Source organism: Olea europaea, chromosome 18 (assembly GCF_002742605.1).
Source record: "Olea europaea var. sylvestris chromosome 18, O_europaea_v1, whole genome shotgun sequence".
Classification (NCBI taxonomy): domain Eukaryota; kingdom Viridiplantae; phylum Streptophyta; class Magnoliopsida; order Lamiales; family Oleaceae; genus Olea; species Olea europaea.
The window spans coordinates 21,356,104-21,377,027 of NC_036254.1; the positions used below are offsets into that span (position 1 = coordinate 21,356,104).

General features: G+C 34.2%; 2 protein-coding genes and 1 pseudogene across 4 annotated transcripts; all 3 read left to right on the plus strand.

The window, feature by feature from the left end:
* Positions 1 to 4,533: 4,533 nt before the first annotated feature.
* LOC111367771 (transmembrane protein 45B-like) lies at positions 4,534 to 7,889 on the plus strand. 2 transcript variants are annotated; one of them, XM_022988821.1, is made up of 3 exons: positions 4,534 to 4,681; positions 5,078 to 5,735; positions 7,007 to 7,889. In XM_022988821.1, the coding sequence occupies exons 2-3, from the start codon at positions 5,389 to 5,391 to the stop codon at positions 7,482 to 7,484; spliced, it is 825 nt and encodes a 274-aa protein (XP_022844589.1). In that variant the 5' UTR covers positions 4,534 to 4,681; positions 5,078 to 5,388; the 3' UTR covers positions 7,485 to 7,889. The 2 variants fall into 2 exon arrangements, with proteins under 2 accessions (XP_022844589.1, XP_022844592.1); XM_022988824.1 differs by lacking the exon at positions 4,534 to 4,681 and adding an exon at positions 4,696 to 4,814.
* Positions 7,890 to 12,547: 4,658 nt separating this feature from the next.
* LOC111367772 (COP1-interactive protein 1-like) lies at positions 12,548 to 16,427 on the plus strand. 2 transcript variants are annotated; one of them, XM_022988826.1, is made up of 3 exons: positions 12,548 to 12,898; positions 13,472 to 13,589; positions 14,213 to 16,427. In XM_022988826.1, exons 2-3 carry the CDS (start codon positions 13,499 to 13,501, stop codon positions 16,261 to 16,263), a joined length of 2,142 nt encoding a protein of 713 aa, XP_022844594.1. In that variant the 5' UTR covers positions 12,548 to 12,898; positions 13,472 to 13,498; the 3' UTR covers positions 16,264 to 16,427. The 2 variants fall into 2 exon arrangements, with proteins under 2 accessions (XP_022844594.1, XP_022844593.1); XM_022988825.1 differs by having other exon boundaries at positions 12,548 to 13,589.
* Positions 16,428 to 18,223: 1,796 nt separating this feature from the next.
* LOC111366861 lies at positions 18,224 to 20,818 on the plus strand (annotated as a pseudogene).
* Positions 20,819 to 20,924: the final 106 nt, after the last annotated feature.

A 20,924-nucleotide genomic window follows, 5' to 3' on the forward strand; every position in this document is an offset into this window, starting at 1 on the left:
GCTAATTTTGATTTGGAGTTAGAGCAGCTAGATGTGAAGACTGCTTTCCTTCATGGTGATTTGGAGGAACAGATTTTCATGGAGCAGCCAGAAGGGTTTTTGGAACCAGGAACAGAGAATCTTGTGTGTAAACTAAAGAAGTCTTTATACGGGCTTAAGCAGTCTCTACGGCAATGATACAAGAAGTTCGACTCTCATATGATTCAGATTGGCTACAGTCGTTGTAAGTATGATTGTTGCGTTACTACAGAGTTCTTGAGGATAACTCATATATTTTCTGGATGTTGTATGTGGACGACATGTTAATTGCTACTAAGAACATGGATGAGATAGACAAATTGAAATCTTTGTTGAGCAGTAAGTTTGATATGAAAGACTTGGGACTGACTAAGAAAATTCTTGGCATGGAGATCAATAGAGATAGGAAAGCCTGAAAATTATAGGTGTCTCAAAAAAATTATTTGAAGAAAGTGTTAGAGAGGTTTAGTATGTCAGATGCAAAATCAGTTGCCACACCACTTGCAAATCACTTCAGATTGTCTAATAATCAGTGCCCAAAGAGTGAAGAAGATGTTGCAGAGATGTCAAAGGTACCTTATGCCAGTGCAGTTGGATGTTTGATGTATGCAATGGTGTGTACCAGACCAGATTTAGCACATGCAATCAGCGTGGTTAGTAAGTATATGGCTAATCCTGGTAGAGAGCATTGGAGAGCTGTAAAGTGGATTTTCAGGTACTTGAAAGGTACAATGGAGTGCGGGATCATGTTTGAGAGACAACATGGTGATATTTCAGTTCAAGGATATGTAGATGCAGATTATGTAGGGGACTTGGATGACAGAAGATCTCATACAGGTTATGTTTTCACACTCGCAGGTGGGCCCATATGTTGGAGGTCAATGGTACAATCACTTGTGGCATTATCTACAATTGAAGCAGAGTACATGGCGGCAACTGAGGCAGCCAAAGAATTATTGTAGTTGAAAGGGCTTGTCAGGGAACTTAGGATCAAGCAAGATGGAATGAAGCTGTACTGTGATAGTCAGAGCGCCATTTTCCTAGCTAAGAATCTGATATAACATGCAAAAACCAAGCACATTGATATGAGATTTCATAAGATAAGAGAGTTGGTTAATTCAGGAGAGCTGTTGTTAGAGAAGGTGCATACCTCAGAGAATGCAGCAAACATGATGACAAAGCCAATCACAATGGATAGGTTCAAGCATTGCTTGAACTTGATTAACATCTCTAACTGTTAGAGAGGATTTGTCCCAACCCATTGGTCCTAGATGGTGTGGTTTTTTTTCCAGGTTATGTTTTTTTTCTCCTAAGGGGTGAATATTCGTCAAGGTGGAGATTGTTGTGTATGTGGCTCATATAGAGTGGAACATAGATTCTGGATTAAATGGGCCGATGCCGGTGCGGAGCGGAGCGGAGCGGAGCGGAGTGAGAGGAGCAGAGCTCATCGAACGGAACGGAGCGGAGCGACGGCATCGGCCTTGCGTAAGTTTAATTCACTGTCTGGTTGTTAGGGACGCTGAATGCGTTGGGGGTACGGGGGGCAACGCCCCCACGATACGGTCAGGGGTATTTTCTGTACGGGCCTTAAAGTCTAATATGAGCGCAGGCTAGGGTTAGTATAAATAATATGTTGTAACCCTATTTTCATAATTGAATAAAGAAATCTTCGCTTCGCTCTCGTGGACGTAGGCACACCGCCGAACCACGTAAAATTCTTGTGTTGATTTTCGTTTTCATCTATTTAATATTGCGTATAAAATCCAACAGTAATATTGATGTTGTGTCTTCTTAACCTCATTGACTTGACATGACTAAACAAATCATTTACACGAGACTCAATAGGCATCTTATTGAATTTATTCGATTCGAAATAATCATCTAGAGATTTGTGAATTAACACTATAAACAATTTGAGGAAAATTTATAAATAGTTAGACTTGAGTTATGGATAATATTTATAGATCTATTACAATTGTGATTGAAAATAAAGTTTAACCATTTATAAATTGATTAATGCTTAAATTTAAAAACTTAAAGTAATTTGAATTATTCTAAAAAAAACTTGAACTATATCGAGTTGAGGATCCAGGAGACGTACGTACACCTTTTCCTTAACAAAGTTAAGATTTTTGGCTAGCTTTTTAGCTGCTTTAAGGAACCAAAAACAAATGGGGTTTGGTGGCCTAACTAATTTGAATTTTACTAAATAATATTAAAATTGAAAAATATATAAAACAATTTGTCTATCAATAATGTATTGCACGGTGTGCGCCATGTCAAAACTAACATTCTTTTGTCACCTTGTCCATCGGGGTATAGTTCAGTGGTGCAAAGGACAGGAGTGGGGTTATCTAACGCTTTGCTGACAGTCGCAGTGTGGGAGTTCGATTCCTGAGACATGGAATTGGACTCCTTGTAGGCGCAGTGTACATATAGCTCTTGTTCCCTGATCTGTTAGGGCACATCCCGCGATTTACCTCCTTCACAAAACTCTAGGAGCGGAGCGGTGAAACCCTCAAGGTTGGGGTTCAAACCTTTTTTTTTTTTTTTTAGAAATTTCAGTTTACATTTTAGCCCTACTGACCAAGTAAAAGCACTAAATGTCAGAAATATCTCTATCTTTCCAATCTGTACTCACTGCAGTCCCCCAATAAATTGCACCATTTTAAGCTTATTTGATTGTTTTCCAACTCAGTCTTGTCTGTTTTACATGTACACGGAATTAAGATATTTTTAGCCGTACAAAATCATATGATAGCAACTCATTTTATGAGGGATCTCTTATATTCTTTGTCAATAGTCAATATTGTTAAACAATTTCTTGTCATTGTGGGTGAAATTCTTTGTCGATAATCAGTATTGTCAAACAATTTCTTGTCATTGTGGGTTGAAACTAAACTACTTTCACCCAATAGACAAGGAGTTTCTCCTCCTTTTCTCTTACTCATCATGATATTCATTGGAAAATAACAAGATTTCGATTACCACAAGGTAGTGAAACAGCCAATATAACTCTTTAACACTCTTAAATAAAAATGTAATATGTTATTTTAGCAAAACAATTGAAATGAATCAAAAAGCGTAGGAATAAGTTCGATTAATATTCCTTTTATGTGGAGAGAGTGAAGATGCAATCGTGTTCTTCTTCGAGTAACTAACTTTCTCATATAAATTGTGCTTGTGATATGAAGTCTTCACGTTTCTTTTGTAATTGATTTGTGGTACAAGGTCCACTCTGTGTTGCCTTAATGAAGGGACAAATATCCTCAAATCGTTACCAGGATGGTCACGTTCCCTTGGATTTTATTAAGGTCTATTTTACGGGGACTAAAATCATATATTTAGTAGATTTTGATAAAATTGATGAGATATTGAAATGTGCGGTTGAAAAGTTGTGAACCCCATAAAAATGTATTGTTAAAATTAATTATTGACTCTAATTTATATTATACCAAGCAGGGGCAAATATACATTTTATAATGAGAAAGTAACTAAATTTATATTTAGCCCTTGTTTGATGGAAATTAAAATCAAAATTTTAATTCAAATCAAAGGAAATAATTAATTTTAACCACACTACAACTTTTCAACCAAATATTTTACCGACTTCATAAAATTATGTTAAAAATTTTTTATTGTAATTTCCATCGATTAGGAGCTGTATCTCGAGATTCTAGAAAGGGATTATAGAAATAAATATGCAATATTGCGTATCTCATAGGTAGGAGTGCTGCTGCGTAAACGTGGCGCGATAGGCACCCTACGAATATGTCCCCCTTGTAAAAATAAGGCCCATGTTGCCCTATTTGAGAAGAATTATTTCATAGGTAACTTGTATAAAAGTATTAACCAAACTACATAGCTTTGTCATGAAACTAACATGTAATAATTAAAAATCACAAATTCTATATGCGAACATACACTCGTCTCTGTTTGGCTCAAATTTTAATCAGAATTAAAGTCAAACAATTATTATTAATCACATTTTTTATAGGTCTCACAAATTTCAAAAACTTCTATCAAAATTTATTAAAAATCTAATTTTAATCCCCGACCTTATTTTCTAACAAATTGGAGACTAACACTATCTTGTCAAAACGTGTCACGACCTACTTTTAACATTTAACAAATAACTATTATATCAAATAAATCGAAGTTTGATGCGATCTAACCAGACACGTGGCACAGCCCACGTGTTACACAACAAATAATCATTATGTACTTATTTTCAATCTTGGTTCATGCGATCACACCTAATACTTGGGATCAGTTACCACATAAGCAATAATAATCACTTAAAATCTGAAAAATGAAAAGCACAAATCGAGATTCACGGCCCAACGCAGGGCAATTTGCAATGTTAATCACATAATCCATGCAGTATGCCGGCAATCAATCATCAGTAAACATAGTACTATAAATTAAATTATTTATACAATGACGCGTGTTTTTGAGAGAGAGAGAGAGACGCACAGTATGATGCGACTATAATTGGCGTCTTTTTAGCAATCTGTTTCTTTCAGAAGTTGACCCCATCTTACTTTCTCCAATCCCCACCTTAAAAAATCTTGTTTTCTTTAAAGGGCCTTCAGTATTTCGCTCGGGATTATGGATTTAGCTCAAAGTTAGAAAAATTGATTATTCCACTCTATTTATTGCTGTAAGTATGCCCAATAAACTGAAAATTATATACAGTTCTAATTTTAGGTTTCTGTTTGATGGATTTTCTATTTGAATGAAACAATAACAGATCTGTGTTCTGTATGTGAATCTTGACTGGTTTTCAATGAAGGGTTGGTCGATCTTTTTATGTTTTCTTTTAAGCTTCCATTATTGACTGTGTTGTTAAATCTTATCCTCTGAGTGCGTGCAATTTCGACTTTATGAACAGCACTATAATTTTTCCAAGGGTGCATGAAACTTTAACCTATCCTTTTTATTCTGCCTTTTTCAAATTCTGCACCGAGCACACCAAGAAAGTTCTAACTTTATGGAATGAATATGTTCTTGATAGTGTTACAGGGAGAGAGATTTGATGTAAATTTCTTTGAAACAGGTGTAGAGAAGAAGATTCCAAGGCTGTCTGTTTTAGTATTAGTTTTTACCCAATTTTTGATTATTTGGGTAGGTGCAAGTGAGAATCAAATAAAGAGTGGGGAGAGGGAAAAAATACTGTTGAACTATCTAACAAAGCAGGAATTTAGAAGTGCTTCAATTTTATGGCAATTTTCTTTGATTAGTAGTTTGCAATTTGAATAATTTCCATAGAGAAGAGATCAAGAAAGGAAGAAACTTGGTTCTGTAAAACATTCTTTTGCAGTTATCAGATCTTGGTCTCTAAGACCCTAGGTTCATAGTTGAGAGAATATGGGTTCTTTTCGTGGGCATGTTCTTCCGGGGACACTGTTTCTTTTGGTTGGGGTGTGGCACATGTGGAGTTGTATAGTCAGATATGTATCGTATCCTAAATCTTTTCAGGTCAGGGTGTGGAACCCTGTTCCTGGTTTTGATGGACGGCTTAAGTACTTGGAGCTTTATCTCATAACAGTTGGAGGTTTCATAGATTTGTGTATTGAGTTTCTATATTCGACTCATCTCCATATCTTCGTCCATGGAGTCTTGAACCCTTCTCACATGAATAACTTCGAGCACTCGGGGATGCTCCTCATGTTCTTCATCTTCGGTGTAATCACACTGCTTTCTGAGAAAACGAGGTGAGTTCTTAAACTTAATGGAACTCTTTAATTTTTAACTGTTTGAATTCTAATGTAGGGAAAGAAATAAAGATTAGCTTCTTTTTTCTATGTTTGAAATTTGGTAGATCTCAATTCTTTACCTAGCTTTAGTAGAACTTTTGGCACGTCTAGTTGTACCATTCTTTTTCTAGTAATTACTCCAAAAAGTGCGTAGGCTCGATATATAATTTCCTTTTATGTTCCTGCATTCCTAGAAACATCAATGAGGCCTTTTTTTACCTTCAAATACTCATGACAACAAGCACTTCAAATGAGCATGATAGGATAATCAAGCCACTTTCTGAGGGTACTGATAATTAGTGGAACCATCAAATGAAGTTTTCATATATATATATAAACTATGTTCTATTTTCTGCTTCTATCCTTTTTAAGGTGGATTGGTAATGTCAATAGAGTTTATATGATTCTTATTTTGGAGCATGTTATTTCGTACATAATTGCAACTGCATCTTATCGTACTTCGTTTGTGTTGTTTCATGACATTCTTTAAAGGGTATTTCTTTGTTCGGAAAATTAAAGTAAAACACTTAGGTAACTAATACGCCTTCCAATTTTCCTTAAAATCACTAGACTATTAGCAAGAAGAAGAAAACTTGCTTTCATTTCTCAAAATGCTACTAGTTGAAAGTGGAAACATTGGGTTAAAGCAGTTCTAGGTCTGAATAAAGTGGTATATCGACTGAAAACCTGACTGATGTGTGCAACTCAAGGCCATGAAGCGAGAGAGATTCCTGAACTAGCTAATTATTTTAGTTCTTGACAATTATACACTTGCACCTTTTGTTCACTAGTCACTTGCAATAAACAAACAAAATTATTTCAGACGATTAATAAATTTCAAACTCTGTTTGCCATCGAAAACACAGAATGCAAGTGTTGGATTTCTAAAGTGTGGCAAATTCGTTTCTTTGAATTAAGTTAGGGGAGCGTAAACTTCTGTATATAGCAACTCTTAAGGTAGCCTTCACAATCTAAGATCTGAAAGCTTGAAGTCTTTAGAGTTGGATTTTTTACTTCGATCAGCATACCTTCCTAACAGATTGTTCTGGTATTTTTATGCTCTGTAGCTAAACTGCGTGAATGTCAACATATCAATGCTAAAATCCTATAGCTTAATTGTTCACTGACACTATCGTGAGTCAGTTCATCAGTTCATTAGAACATGATTTCTTTTCGTTTTTGTCAAATTATTTTTATCCTGACTAGCACTTAATTTTCTCTTTTCTCAGCTTTCTTCCCTTGCCGGAGGGAGCTTTGTGTTTAATTGCTTCCGCAGCATTCACCGCAGAGTACCTTCTATTCTATTTCCACTCAACTACCCATAAAGGCCTCGAGGGATATTATCACCTTATCCTCGTCCTCCTTATCGGCCTCTGTATTGTATCAATTATTGCCGGAGCCCTCATCCCAACGAGTTTCCCTGTCGATTTATGCAGTGGCATTGCTATAACACTCCAAGGCCTTTGGTTCTATCAGACTGCATTCACTCTTTATGGACCAATGATGCCGGATGGTTGCTCGCTCAAGGGTAACGAGATTACATGCCATTCAGCAGAACAAGAAATCCACGGAGAATTGCTCGCTAATGTACAGCTATTTGGCCTAGTTCTCGGTGTTCTTGCTGCTGTTACGGGAGCGTATATCTACGCAGAGCCAAAATATGGTCGTTTGAATCTTAACAACTCCCAGATTCCCGAGGATGGATGAGATGAGAGCGAGTTCAACGTTCCTAGCCACGTTTATTTTTTACACTATAGTGCATTTTTCATTAATTTGTTTGGATTTGTATACTTGTTGTAGGTATTTTCGAACATTATTCAACCCTTGCTGTCCAACCTGAAAATAGACAATTAATATGTTCCACTTATTAAACAGGGTTCTATGGTCGGTCTGTCCATGACCCTTGGATGCCAAAGGCGCCCTTGAAGTGATCTCGTAGTTCCTACAGGGTGGAAACAATGTGGTCATTCCATGGATTTTCTTTCCTTTTCTTTTGCCACAATCCATTGAAATGGTCAATTCTGTAATGTATAGGGAATTGATATACACATATATAAAGAGAACGCCGATTTGCAAGCTGACCTAAGAATAGAAATTTGTTTGAACTTGGAATTTGAATTTTGAGAAACTTGAAAATGTGACTTCTAGAATTCTTCAGTTGCTGGCCAGCCAACTTATAGTTTTGTTTCATTTTAGTCACTGACCATTTTTTTTTTCTTAATTTTGTTCTATGTTCATAGCTAAACTTTTATTTTATATAAGTGTAGGCATTCGGTCTATCTCCCTCTGTTGAATTAATAGAAATAACCACGTGGTGCATACTTTTGTAGTAGACAAAACATGTATTGTTGGATAAATTGTGCTTTCTATCGTATTTTAACTTCTTTTTATTTATTTATTTATGAAAGTGTATTTGAAAGCAGATACGACTTGTTCAAAAACATACATTTTGATGTAGCGAGACGATAAAAGTAATAACTCACTAACAATTTTTATATACCAATTACATTATCATCATTTTGTTAGTTCTGTCAATTCAATGTCAAGATGTGCCTCAATTGAAAGAAAGATAAAAGTTTAGGCGCCAGCAAGGAAAGGATTCATTGTCACTTAGATTGATAATGATCATCACCGATAATGGATAGCATTTTTCTAATTAGTTAGTAAAAACAAAGGCAAAATACTATTGACAATTGTCAAGGTGTTTTGCACAAATTTAAATGTCTATTAAAATGATAATACTAATCAAAAGTTAACAACAAACTACGTCTTGAAGAACAATTTTTTTTATTCCTTTCTTAGTACTATAAGCTGCTTTTAAGTGGATTAATAAAACTTATTTTTGTTTTTGTTATTTGATTCCTAGTTCAATTCATCAAATTAAATCAAGGGAAAATCTGGAATTCTAAAGTAATTGCAAGAATCATTAAAATATGGCTAAAATATTCGTAAATAGTGTTTAATAACTAGACTATATTTTAATTGCACTAAAAGTTCATGATTTTTAAACATTATCACACTTATGTCTCAATCTTTTTTTCATTGTATTCGTACAATCAATTTAATATAAATTATTCATAGTTATTGTTTCTCACCAACTTTTCTTTACGATGTAGTAAAAAGACTCATTTGCTCATTGAATTTTTAAATAAGCAACATAAATAATAATAATAATAATAATAATAATAATAATAATAATAATAATAATAATAATAATAATATTAAATACTTGACCCCCTATTATGAAGCACGTCAACAATATTTTTCGAAGAAAATCTTAATTAAAGACAATTTTCTGAACAATAAAATATTAAAAATAAGAATGTAATGAAGAAAAAGTTATAAATATAATAATGAATAAAGGTTAATATCCCTTAATGTAATTAAAATGTGGTGCAAATATAACCATCCTTAAAACATATTTTCTCAAAAAATTATATATGTTATAGATTAGGGTAATTATATTGAGACTACATTTTTTGCACTATTTTTTAATTGCAATATTGGTCTCCAAACTTTTCTTATTTTCGTATTTATGTCTCCATCTTGTTCGTATTCCTGAAACTTCCATTCATTAACGTGTGTAGTCCCTGATAATGATTCATACCTAAATATTATTTTAGCAGGCTTTAAAATAAGAGTAAATTGTATTTGTTGTTTTTTATTTAAAAATATTATGAACAAATAAGGTTTTTTCTGCTTCTTAACAGAGTTTTAGGGTAGAAACCTGTTGGAATGTGGAAGCGGAATTAACCAGAAATTAAATTTTTTTTAAATTCAATAAGCAAAATAGTCTAGATGTTCACGTATATGTTATATCAAAGATATTAAATTCGAATTTTTACATAAATTCGATTATCAATTTTTGAATAAATTTTGAATCACGAACTTTTAACTTTTTAATTTCAAGAACTTGATACTTCAAACTTTCAAGTCTTCTATGGTATTCTCCAAAGTCAAGTCTACACCGACGTGTAGCACCGTCTTTTAATTAATCCAGAAACTAATTCATGAATTTGGATAATTGGAAAGCAAGAAAATAAATACTCTCTCTCTCTCTCTAAATTTGAATTCTATGGAATTATGAATTATATGTGTTGTAAAAATTTTCTGGCCATCTAGTCTCTATTTATAAAAAAATAAAAATAAAAAAATGATACAATTCTAGTACAATTATAATTTCATATTCAAACAAGAGTTCTAATTAAAACCCAAATAGGAGTTTTAATTTAGGAAAAATTTCATAATTAAGAGTTTAAATATCACACATTTCAAAATTAAGAAAACAAGTTTCAAACTTCAGAAATCAGATTTTTATTAAAATTTATTTATGATTTAATTAATTATTTTATTAGTTAAATATATTTATGTCACAGATTTATAGAATTTAATCACAAATTAACAATTTAATTAGTCACTTATTATTTCTTGGTCAAAAATCCAAAAATTTATGTCACAAATTATTTTACAATCACAATTCAAAAATTTGTAGGTCACAATTTGTTCATGAGTTACAAATCAAAACATTAGTTAGTCACGAATTAATTTTTAATAACACTTATCAATTTATTGATCACAATTTATTTCTTAATTACAAATTAAAAATTTTATAAGTCAAAGATTACTTTTCGATCACAAATCAAAAATTTTACAGGTCACAGATTATTAATAGGTCACAGAGTCAAAACTTTTATTGGTCACAACTTATTTATTCATTGAAAATTTTTGGTTTAATTGGTCACGATTAATTTTTTCGGTTACAACTTAATTAATCGTGAGTCACAGTCACAATTTTCAATCAATTTATCGATCACAAACAAAGTACAGCACGGCACCACTTCACCACCACCACCATCATCCCACCCACCCTAACCTACTCTGCCACTGTCGCTACCATATCACATCGCCACCAACGATCGTCACACAACACAAAAATGCATAAACCGAGGTAAACACCACCTCGCCATCGCAACAAAATCGCCACCATCTCATCGGACTTCACAACAAAATGTCATGCCACGACCACCAACAACATCACCAGCATCTAGCCGGACTACCAATGGCACCACCACCTCATCGCCACAACAAAATCATCGCCATGGTCACACAAAAACCTCATCAAATTAGATCCACAATAAACCAGCTCTCCTCACTGCAAACACCACGACTTCAATACCGTCAACAACCAAATGCTATACCACATCACCACCACCACGACTTGCAGCACCGACAAAACTTCTACGACGGCTACACTTCCATCAGTAGTCGTCGAGCGACGTTGTCGTCGTGCACAAAGCAGTAGGGAATCGCATCCGCTGCCCAAGGTGTTGGGATCGAGTTTGCCGCTGAATCATTGCCAGAACAATGTGCCATGTTCAAAAATTGGTGGAGCCTTCTTGTCTTCTAGAAGGAGTGGTGAGAAATTTTTTGGTAGATTGGGAAGAAATGAGAGAATGAGAAAGACGAAGGTAGAGAGAAAGAGAGATCCAGGCAGAGAAAAAATAAGCTAGAAAATTAGGGTTTTCTGATTTTTGAATAGTAAAACTTTCACCTGATTTTAGAATGTGAAATTTTTAAAGTATGGTATTGTGTAATTTTCATTTTAATTTAAGTCTAATTCCAATTAGTTTACATTTAATTATATGTAGTCCTAGAACTTTAATTACAATTAAAGTTTACAACTTTTATAGTAATTACAACTAAGTACAAAATTTTATTGTAATTACAATTAAGCCCAAAACTATTATAATTGCTGTAATTAAGTTCCAATACTTTATGGAGCTACCACAGGGACCTGATCGGACATATATTATCCAAGCTACAATAATTAGATCATATCCAGTCGACCTAGACCACTCAATCTAATTATTAGTTTTTGTTTTTTCCACTAAAGACAAAAGACTGAACTTTTGGAATATATAAGATCACAGAAGCCAATAAATTTATAATACTTTCATTTGACCTGTCGTACATGTATTTTATCCCGTCCGAGATCCGATAATTAGGTACGATTATTAATGATCGTTTTGCTCTTCTAATTATTCTCACTAACTTAAATTTCATTTTTTTCAACGGTTCTGTGAATTAATCATAGATGTTGAAGTTTAGCCGTCGCTAAACACAAAACTCATATTTTAATCGTTTAACAAAAAATATTTAAGTAGTCACTCTACCAATTTTTCAGGGCGACGGTTTCCGACAAGAATTCATGTTGTCTACTCCGCTCATTCTCAAATTCCCAACTCATCGAGATAGTTGATCAATCAAATTGATCTCACCCATTAATGAATCAAATAAACATTAAAATCACGAAAATATATACATAATTATATCAATGGATTTAGATGAAATACATAGCGATCTAGTGGAATTTAATTCTCCGCATGGTCATGCTATAGAATTAAATTCGACACGCAGTCCATTCAATACACTTCAAGTATACTAGTGTCATTTTTAACTATTTCTGTGATAAGGACAAATCACAAACTCGAATAGTAAATTGATCAACACTACAATCTTTCAATACAAGGTGTCAACCCTTATACATAGATTATGAATAAATTATTTATGATCAAAATATAAGTTGTATCACACTTTACTTATCAACGCAAGTACCCAACTTATATTATCTCAAGTGATCATAAGCACTTTAATTTGCATGCTTAATAATAAATAATATAATAAATAAATAAAATTACAATTTATTTATTATAAATAATTATTTTATCACAGCAAAATATGATATATGGGCACACAACCCAACAAAACCATCATCAGTAACGAAAGGTACTAATTGATGAAAATTTGATAATAGTAATGCAACAAAATAATCTAGGATACAAGTGCGATAACCTTTGATGCAATTAGAAAAAATATGCAAGCATAGTGAATAGAAAATTGCGGTGACAAATTCTTAGAGAGAGAGAGAGAGAGAGAGAAAAGAAGATAATGATGGCTTATTTTTTTACTGTTTCAAACGAACGTCCGGAGGTGCATACAGTAATAACTGCCACACGAGGTCTAATGAAAATAGAAAAAAGGTCGGAGTAATTTGAAATTTCAAAAATGTTTGCATAATGGGATTTGTCGTTCATTCAGATCTCTAAAGTTGAAGTTCTCGGGTAATCTTTTGTTATTCATTCTACTCTCCTCTCTTCTCTTTCTACATGCAACCAAAAGGCAACGAAAATGGATAGAAAATCCTCTTCTTCTTTATTTATTTATTTATTTATTTTTTGGATAAATAAACATTTTGTTGAGTCACGGTAATCACAATGCAGAACCCAAAATTTTGTCTGTATTAATACTATTATATTTACGTTTAATTTACAAACCCAATTCTGATTTACGCGAGCTCATGTCATGGTATTGATAATTGAATTTATTGAATGATTTCACAGAGAAATCTCAGTATGCATTATATAGGATTCTGGAATGGGTAGTCGATTTGTGTGGAACGAGATTATACATCTGAAAATATGGGTTTGTTTTCTCAATTATATGTTCAAGTATTGTGATCGAGCAATTGGTAACTAACAAATATTTTTTTATTGTATTGCATCTTTAAATTTGATAGAGGCATTTTTTGTTTATAGGAAGAACTAAAGAGGATTTTCATCTTGTGTTTGAACGTATAAGTTTATGTTCACATCATTAACTTCTTGGATTCATTCCTTTTTTATGCTTTGGTTCAGAAGGATTGCTTACATTTTCGAGCAGAAATGGAAACGCATCTGTGGAAGGAATCCACGAAGATCTTTGGGAACCATATCGATCCTGTAAAAGAAGAGCAACTGGAATGGATAAAAATAGGTAAACAGTCATCCCCAAAACAACCAACCCAGTCGTCAATTTTATTAGAGAATGTGGGATACTGACATAACAACGCATTTTTTACTTTTTACTGCAAATATTGCTATTGGTCCCCCACTGAGATTGAATCCCAGTCTACATGACTGCACAATCAACATCTAGATGCCAAAATTTTGTTTTAAAGCAAAAACGTAATTAACTTGTTTTCCCAAAAAAAAAAAAAAAAAAAAAAAAAGAAGAGAGAGACCTGTTCAACTTCTTAATGGCACGAAAGAATGAAACTATAGAACCTGCCCATTATTTCTCTCTCTCTCTCTCTCTCTCATCTTCTCCACCACCGTACTCCGACGACGGCACCACCGGAAGTTCACAAGTATAGACTCAATACTGATTCTTGTTATTGTAAGAGTATGTTGACTTTGAGATATTCTACTTTATGTTCAAAAGCGTACATTTATGAACTTTAGTTGAAGTCTTGAAATCAGTTCTTAAACCAAAAATTGCCCAGCTTTGAACCATTTGGCGCATTTCCAGTGCCACCTCCATCGTTTTGGCTTCTAAAAGTAATAAAGTATGCTGTTTGATGTTCATATCTAAAATGCAAAGTTCCATTTTTATTGCAGAAATTGAGAGTAAAGTGAAAAGGATTTTGAAGCTAGCGAAAAATATAAATCAAGGAAATAAAGATGGGATTTCGAAGAAAAAATCTGAACTTGTTCACCTCGTTGAAGATTTCCAGAAGCATTATGAATCCTTATACTCTCTATATGAAGATTTAAGAGGAGAGGTGAAGAAAAAGGTTAGTGGAGATGATTATGAAAGTTCTGCTTCCACCACAGATTCAGAGTTGTACTATTCTCCAGATGAGTTGAATGATAAAGACGGTAGTGAGAATCCAGAAGTGCCAGATGGTGATCGTCACGAACTTGAAACTTCAGATTTCGAAGATACTATTCTCAAGGACAAGTTAACTTCTAAAAGTGAAGTGAAGGAAACCATAATTTTGGGTTCAGAGTCATCTTTCAGCAATTTTCTGCAATCCAGGGAAATTCTTATGGACCTCGGGATTCAAAATGATGAGTCCGAAAGTACAAAGAAAGTATTATTGGATTCATCTGTCTTGTTAAAGAGAAAATTGGTTGAAAGAGAGGAACTGTTGTCGCTCGTGAAAGAGTTAGAGGGCCAGGTTGAAAAATGGAAGCTTCAGACTGAAACGCTGTCAACGCAGAAAAGAAAACTAGAGGAGCAAATTAAGTGCAAGTCGAATGAAGCTGAGGAATTGAAGGTACAAAATTCTAGATTGGAGGCTCGTGTTTTGGAGCTCGAAGCTACATTCAAAGAGAAAGAAAGTCAATTTTCTGATGTGGGAAAAAAATTCGAGGAAAATAAGAAGTTCTATTTGTCTAGAATTGAAAACCTCGAGGCTCAGGTGAACGATCTGCAGCTTGAAGTAAAAACTTCATACGCTCAGACAGACAAACCGGAAGAACAGTTGTCATTCGAAGACCTAGCGGAAAGAGTTAATCTTTTACAGCAGGAACTGGAGTGCTTGAGAAGTCAGAAAGCTAGATTGGAGTTAGAACTTGAAATGAGATCAAAAGAAACATCAGAATGCCTAATTAAGATCGAAAATTTGAACGATTTAGAACTTGAGGTTCGTTCTTTAAGTAGTCAGAAGAGTGACTTGGAAGATCAGATAATGAGCATAAATCATGAAGCTTATCAATCACAGGCAGAAAATGAAGATCTGCATGCAAAAAAATTCGAATTGCAGAAAATACTTTCAGAAAGAGAAAATGAACTGGCTACGCAAATGAGGAAACTTAAGGATAACCAACAAACTGAAAAGGACAGATCGCAGCTGGAGTCGAAAACCTTGCAAAATGAGAAGAGCAGATTACAGATGGAGCTTGAAAAAGAGAAATCTGAGAAAGAAAAAAGGATAATTGAGTTAAACAACAAAATTTGTGATCAGCAGAGGATTCAGATAGAACTGGAGGATATGGTGAGCAAGTTAAAAGACGAAAACAAACAAGTTCAATCAAGGTTGGCAGATTCCAAGTCGAACTTCTTGATAGCCGAAAGGAAGGTTGAAGAAATGGTAGAAGAGCTGAGAAAACAGTTTGAAGACAATCTCAGAATCTTGAGCCGTAGAATTAGGGTCGCAGAACAATTGCATATGGAGAACAAAGATTGGTATAGGAAGAAAAGGGAAATGTACGAACAAGAAAACCGAGATATATTACACGCAGCAAAGGACGTGTTGAATTCCTTAGATACAGTGACATTAAAGCTTGAAGAGTGTAATGCAAATTTCTTGAACCGAATTTCAAAAGCTTCTTGCGAGCTGAAATTCGTTAAGGATTTTGCAATGAGGAAAAACAATACATTAGTACACGTAAGGGACGATTTAGATTGTTTGATCGCGCAGTTAGACGATAAGGAAGCTGAAATACTAGTATTCAGAGAGAGGCTTTGGAAGGCAGAAAATAAAGTGAGAGAAGTGGAGAAAATGATAGAGGAGAAAGAAGAAGCCATGCTAATACTTCAAGAGGAAAAGAGGGAGGCAATTAGGCAGTTGTGTGTATGGATAGACTATCACCGCAGTCGGTCCGATTATTACAAGAAAATGTTGTCCGATTTCACTCCACCTTGTAGGAGGACGGCATCTTAGGTACAGTGGAGGATGACAAGTCGACGTCTAATTTAACTTTTGCCATCAGATTTTTGCCATTTTTGTCATCATTCACCACCAATTCTGTTCATTCTTTCTACATGAAGACAGTTTATGTTGAATAAAGATTTTAGGGGCCTGCCATTACAGTTGGATACCACCTAATTTTGTTGGGGCAGGCTTAATTTTGCACCAGGGATTTGATCAAACTGAGCATTCGTAATAAAGTGTAAAGATTTTTTTCAGCTGTACTTTACTGTCAATGTTTAAAAAATCGACCCTTCGACCAAAAATAAGTTCGACTACAACAAATTGGCGCAATCAAATACCAACACGATAAGTAAAGTTAGTTTACATATCGTATATGCCAAACTCATCTCTACAATAGGATAATATCAATTATATTCTTTATCGTCCAATGATTCACGTGGGTTAACGAAGAAAGAAAAATATGTATATGCCCATCTCGGCCTAATTCAAAATAGGTAACGTCCATGAATCATGTCGACCTTTAATAATTTTGTACGAATCAAGGGTCACCTCAATATTTGATCGGTGCAATCTACTTTAAGCTTATCGCTTTGATATTATATATCTTTTATAAAATTATAATAGATAAAAATAACACAAAATACGTCGTCTCGAGACGATACATATAGAATTATAACAGGACAAACAATAATAATAATAATAATAATAATAATAATAATAATAATAATAATAATAATAAAATCTCCACGTCCTCACAAATGTAGCATGTTCTATAAATTTAATAGCTTATAAAATGCATTGAATCATCTCTTTCTGTACACACATATATATTTCAAGACAAGCTGATAGAAGATTCTATAGTGTTCGTGTGAGATTTTTTATGCTCTGTTTTTCAGGTAATTCGTTTTTATTATCTTTAATTTTTTGGCTTAATTTGTTCAGTTAATGCTAAATTATCGAGAGCAACTTGCGATTTCAGTTTCTGCTACGCTCTGTTTGATTAATTAAGCTAATAATTCTTCATTATGATTTTCGAGCTGAAGAAGAATTCATATATATAATTGCTTATTTAAATTCGAGATTTTTTTTACCTGTACTTTAAAATCAATTTAAATCATCTGTTTTGGCTTAACCGACTTCATCAGTTGTGTTTTCAGTGCATCGCTAATTCACAGTCGAATTTTAAATTTCTCATTCCGTTTGATTCTACCATTTCTATCTGATTTTTTAATAATTTATAGATTAATTTTTAAAATTTATGTTTTTTTGCATTTCAAACTCATACATTTAAATTTAATTTAACTGAACAGAACCATGCAAGCACCGAAAAGAAAGAAAATTGATTATTTATTTATTTATTTATTTATTTATTTTGAATGAGGTTTGCATTATGTTATTATCTCGGTAAAAAAAAATAGAACATACGTTTGAAATTAACAAAAAAGAAAGTATTTTCCGTTTTCTAATTATAATGTATGCTGTTATTTATAGCCTATTTGGGAGTGATTTTTTGTCCCAAAAAATTGATTTTTGACTGTTATTTCACTATTTCAGCCGTCATATTTGACTTCTTCTCTCATAGGTGAACCTCACTTTTCTTCTAACGGTCAATAAAATCAATTCTAAAAATCACTCCCAACCAGATAAAGAGTCACACTTTAACTGGTACATCAGGAAAATATTAGAAAACCAGTCTTCTCAGATGAAAGACAACAGATATTAGAAAATATATAAATCATAATTTAATTTAGTTGTATCCATCTTTTTTATTTTTTGTGCATTAATCATCCAGATTCATTAACTGACTTTATTACTGAGCCATTTCCTCATTAAACCTCCCTCTCAAATGGCAGTGGGGTTAAGCTAATTACTTATTACTTAGATAATGTGGACCATGTAGTTCTAAGCCTTTATGACATGGGCTTGAGAAACTGCAGTTATGTTCACATGTTGATGCAGCCAAGAATTTATGGCACTTAAAGAATTTGTTGGCATGGTCTGCTTGGACAAACAGAACTTGACAAGTAAATTGTGTATTTACAACTTCAGGTATTCAAGATGAAAACTGCCTCATACTGATTCACAACCCAACAAGAAGCTGAGAAATGCCGAAACCTAGTTTGAGGAAATCGTTTAAATCCTTTTTTCAAAGTAATGTCGATCCTGAGAAGGACGAGAGAACTAAATCAGGTGCATCATTTTTGGCATTAGTAATTCCAATTTTAGATCACTACATTTTTCATGGTTGACATATTAAACTGCTGTTCACTGCAGAAATGGAGGGCAAAGTTCAGAAGATCTTAAATATTCTTAAAATGGAAGATGATAAAGATGGGAAAGAGAAACTTAAGGATATGATACAAGATTTTTACAATCAGTATTGTTCGTTGTTTGATCGCTATGATCATCTGACTGAAGCATTGAGGAGAAGATCACATGCCAAACAAGGATAGCATGGTTCATCTTCCAGCTCAGATTCTGACTCAGACTCAGATGATTCTCCAAAGAAAAAAGGCACAAGAATTGGGAAATTCGAGAATGATTTCAACAACAGCACAGGTAACACCAAGCAAGAACTCGAGATTGCATACAGTTTAATTAGGGAGAATGAGGCTGCGATATATAGCACTGGAGAGGGGGAGAGAAATGCTGAAGACTTGAGAACCAATATCCAACAGTTAAGACAAGAGAATGAAGCACTGCAGCTAGAATTAGAGGTCAAGGTGGGGGCATTTTTGACTTTGAAGGGGCAACTTGAATCTGCAGAAAAGGATGTAGCTAAGCTAACTCAGATACAGAAAGCCACTGAAGAGGAGAACAATTCCCTTTCCTCACAAATTTTACTGCTCGAGGATGAGATAAAACAGTCACGAAAGACAAGAGTTCAAGAAACTTCCGAGTTGCTGACTCAAATTGAGACTATTAAAGAGGAGTTGATGAACAAGATTTCTGGGCAACAGAAAACATTGGAAGAGAAAGAAAAGTTTGCAGTACTGGTGAGGGACCTAGAACTGAAAATCAACTCTCTAAGTAACCTCAAAAGTGAATTGAAGGAGCAGTTGAGGACAAAAAGCCAGGACGTTATTCAGTTGCACGAAGAGAAGGAAAAACTGAAAGTTCAAAATAGTGAACTGGACAAACAAACAAGTAATATACAGGACAAGGGAAATAAATTGAGGGAGGAGATGGTGGTTCAACAGAACAAAATTTCCGAATTCCAAAAAATATTATCCGAGAGAGAGGATGAACTCATTGCCCTACAGACAAAACTGTACAATGTGCAAAATGAAGCAGCCTTTCAAATTACTGCACTATCAGAAGAAGTTAATCATTTACGAGAGGAGAAGGAACATTTGTGGTCCGAGAAAAGCCTATTGGAAGTGCAAATTGAGAGGAGTAACCAGGAGTCTATGGAAAGCTTGGCTCGACTGGAGTATCAGAATACTGAATTACAAAACAAGATCAGAGACAAGGATGAAAAGCTGAAAGAACAAGAGGATACGTTCATCAAATTGAGTGAGGAGCACAAAAAACTAGAAGCCCAGTTTCAGAACTCCGAGGAAAATCCTAAAACTACAGAAAGGAACATGGAAGAGATTAAAGTGCAGTTCCAAAAGGATGTTGATCGATTGGAAGAAAATGTAGAAGACTTGAAGAGAAGTTTAGAGATGAAAGGAGATGAGGTCAGTACTTTAGTAGAGAATCTCCGAAATACTGAAGTTAAGCTCCGTTTAACAAGTCAGAAGCTCCGGGTCACAGAACAATTACTGGCCGAGAAGGAAGATAGCCACAGAAGCAAAGAAGAGAAGTTACAAGAACAACAAAAATTGCTTGTCGAAAGGGTTGCTACGATGACTGGAACAATTGAAACTTATCAGAAGGCTCAATTAAACACAACAAAGGAGATATCAAAAATGGTAAACGACACGTTGACTGGAATTGAATCATTTAGTGTCAACTTTGAGGAACGCTATGGCCACTTGGAGTCTAGAATTTGTGAAGTCATGAACAAGCTTGATATTGCCACAAACTGGATCAAAGAGAGTAATGGTGAGAAAAATTGCCTCAAAATGGAAATTGCCAATTTTATTCAGCAACTGAAAGACAAGAAAGAACAAGAGTTGCTTTTGAGAGCGAAGGTTGGAGAACTCGAGACAAAAGTGCTAAAGGATTCAAATGAGAAGGACATTTTGACGAAAATATTAAAACAAGGGGAAGAGAAGATGTCAGAACTCAAGAAATTGATCAAAGAACAGGATGAGAAATTGGAAGTCTTAGAAAGAGAGATCAATAAGAAAGATTTGGGATTCTTGACCCTGGCTGAGCAGAAAAGAGAGGCCATAAAACAACTGTGTATTTTGATTGATTATCACCGGAATCGATATGATGATCTGATCTCAAAACCGGCTCGTGGAAGAAGGCAGATAGCCACTTAATGTTCATGGTAACTTTATCAAGGCTTGGTGTTTTTTTTGAATAAGTCGATAAACATGGGAATTGCCTCAATGAGTACAAGAAATGATTGCAATTTGTTTTGATCATATTTGCATTTCATTCGCATTTATCACTGTTGCTAATCAATTCAGGGTGCAAAAACACGACTTAGCCCACAGATTGAGCTTGTCGAAATTGACATGGGATAGGCTCAAAGGCTTCACGTAGATAGGAAA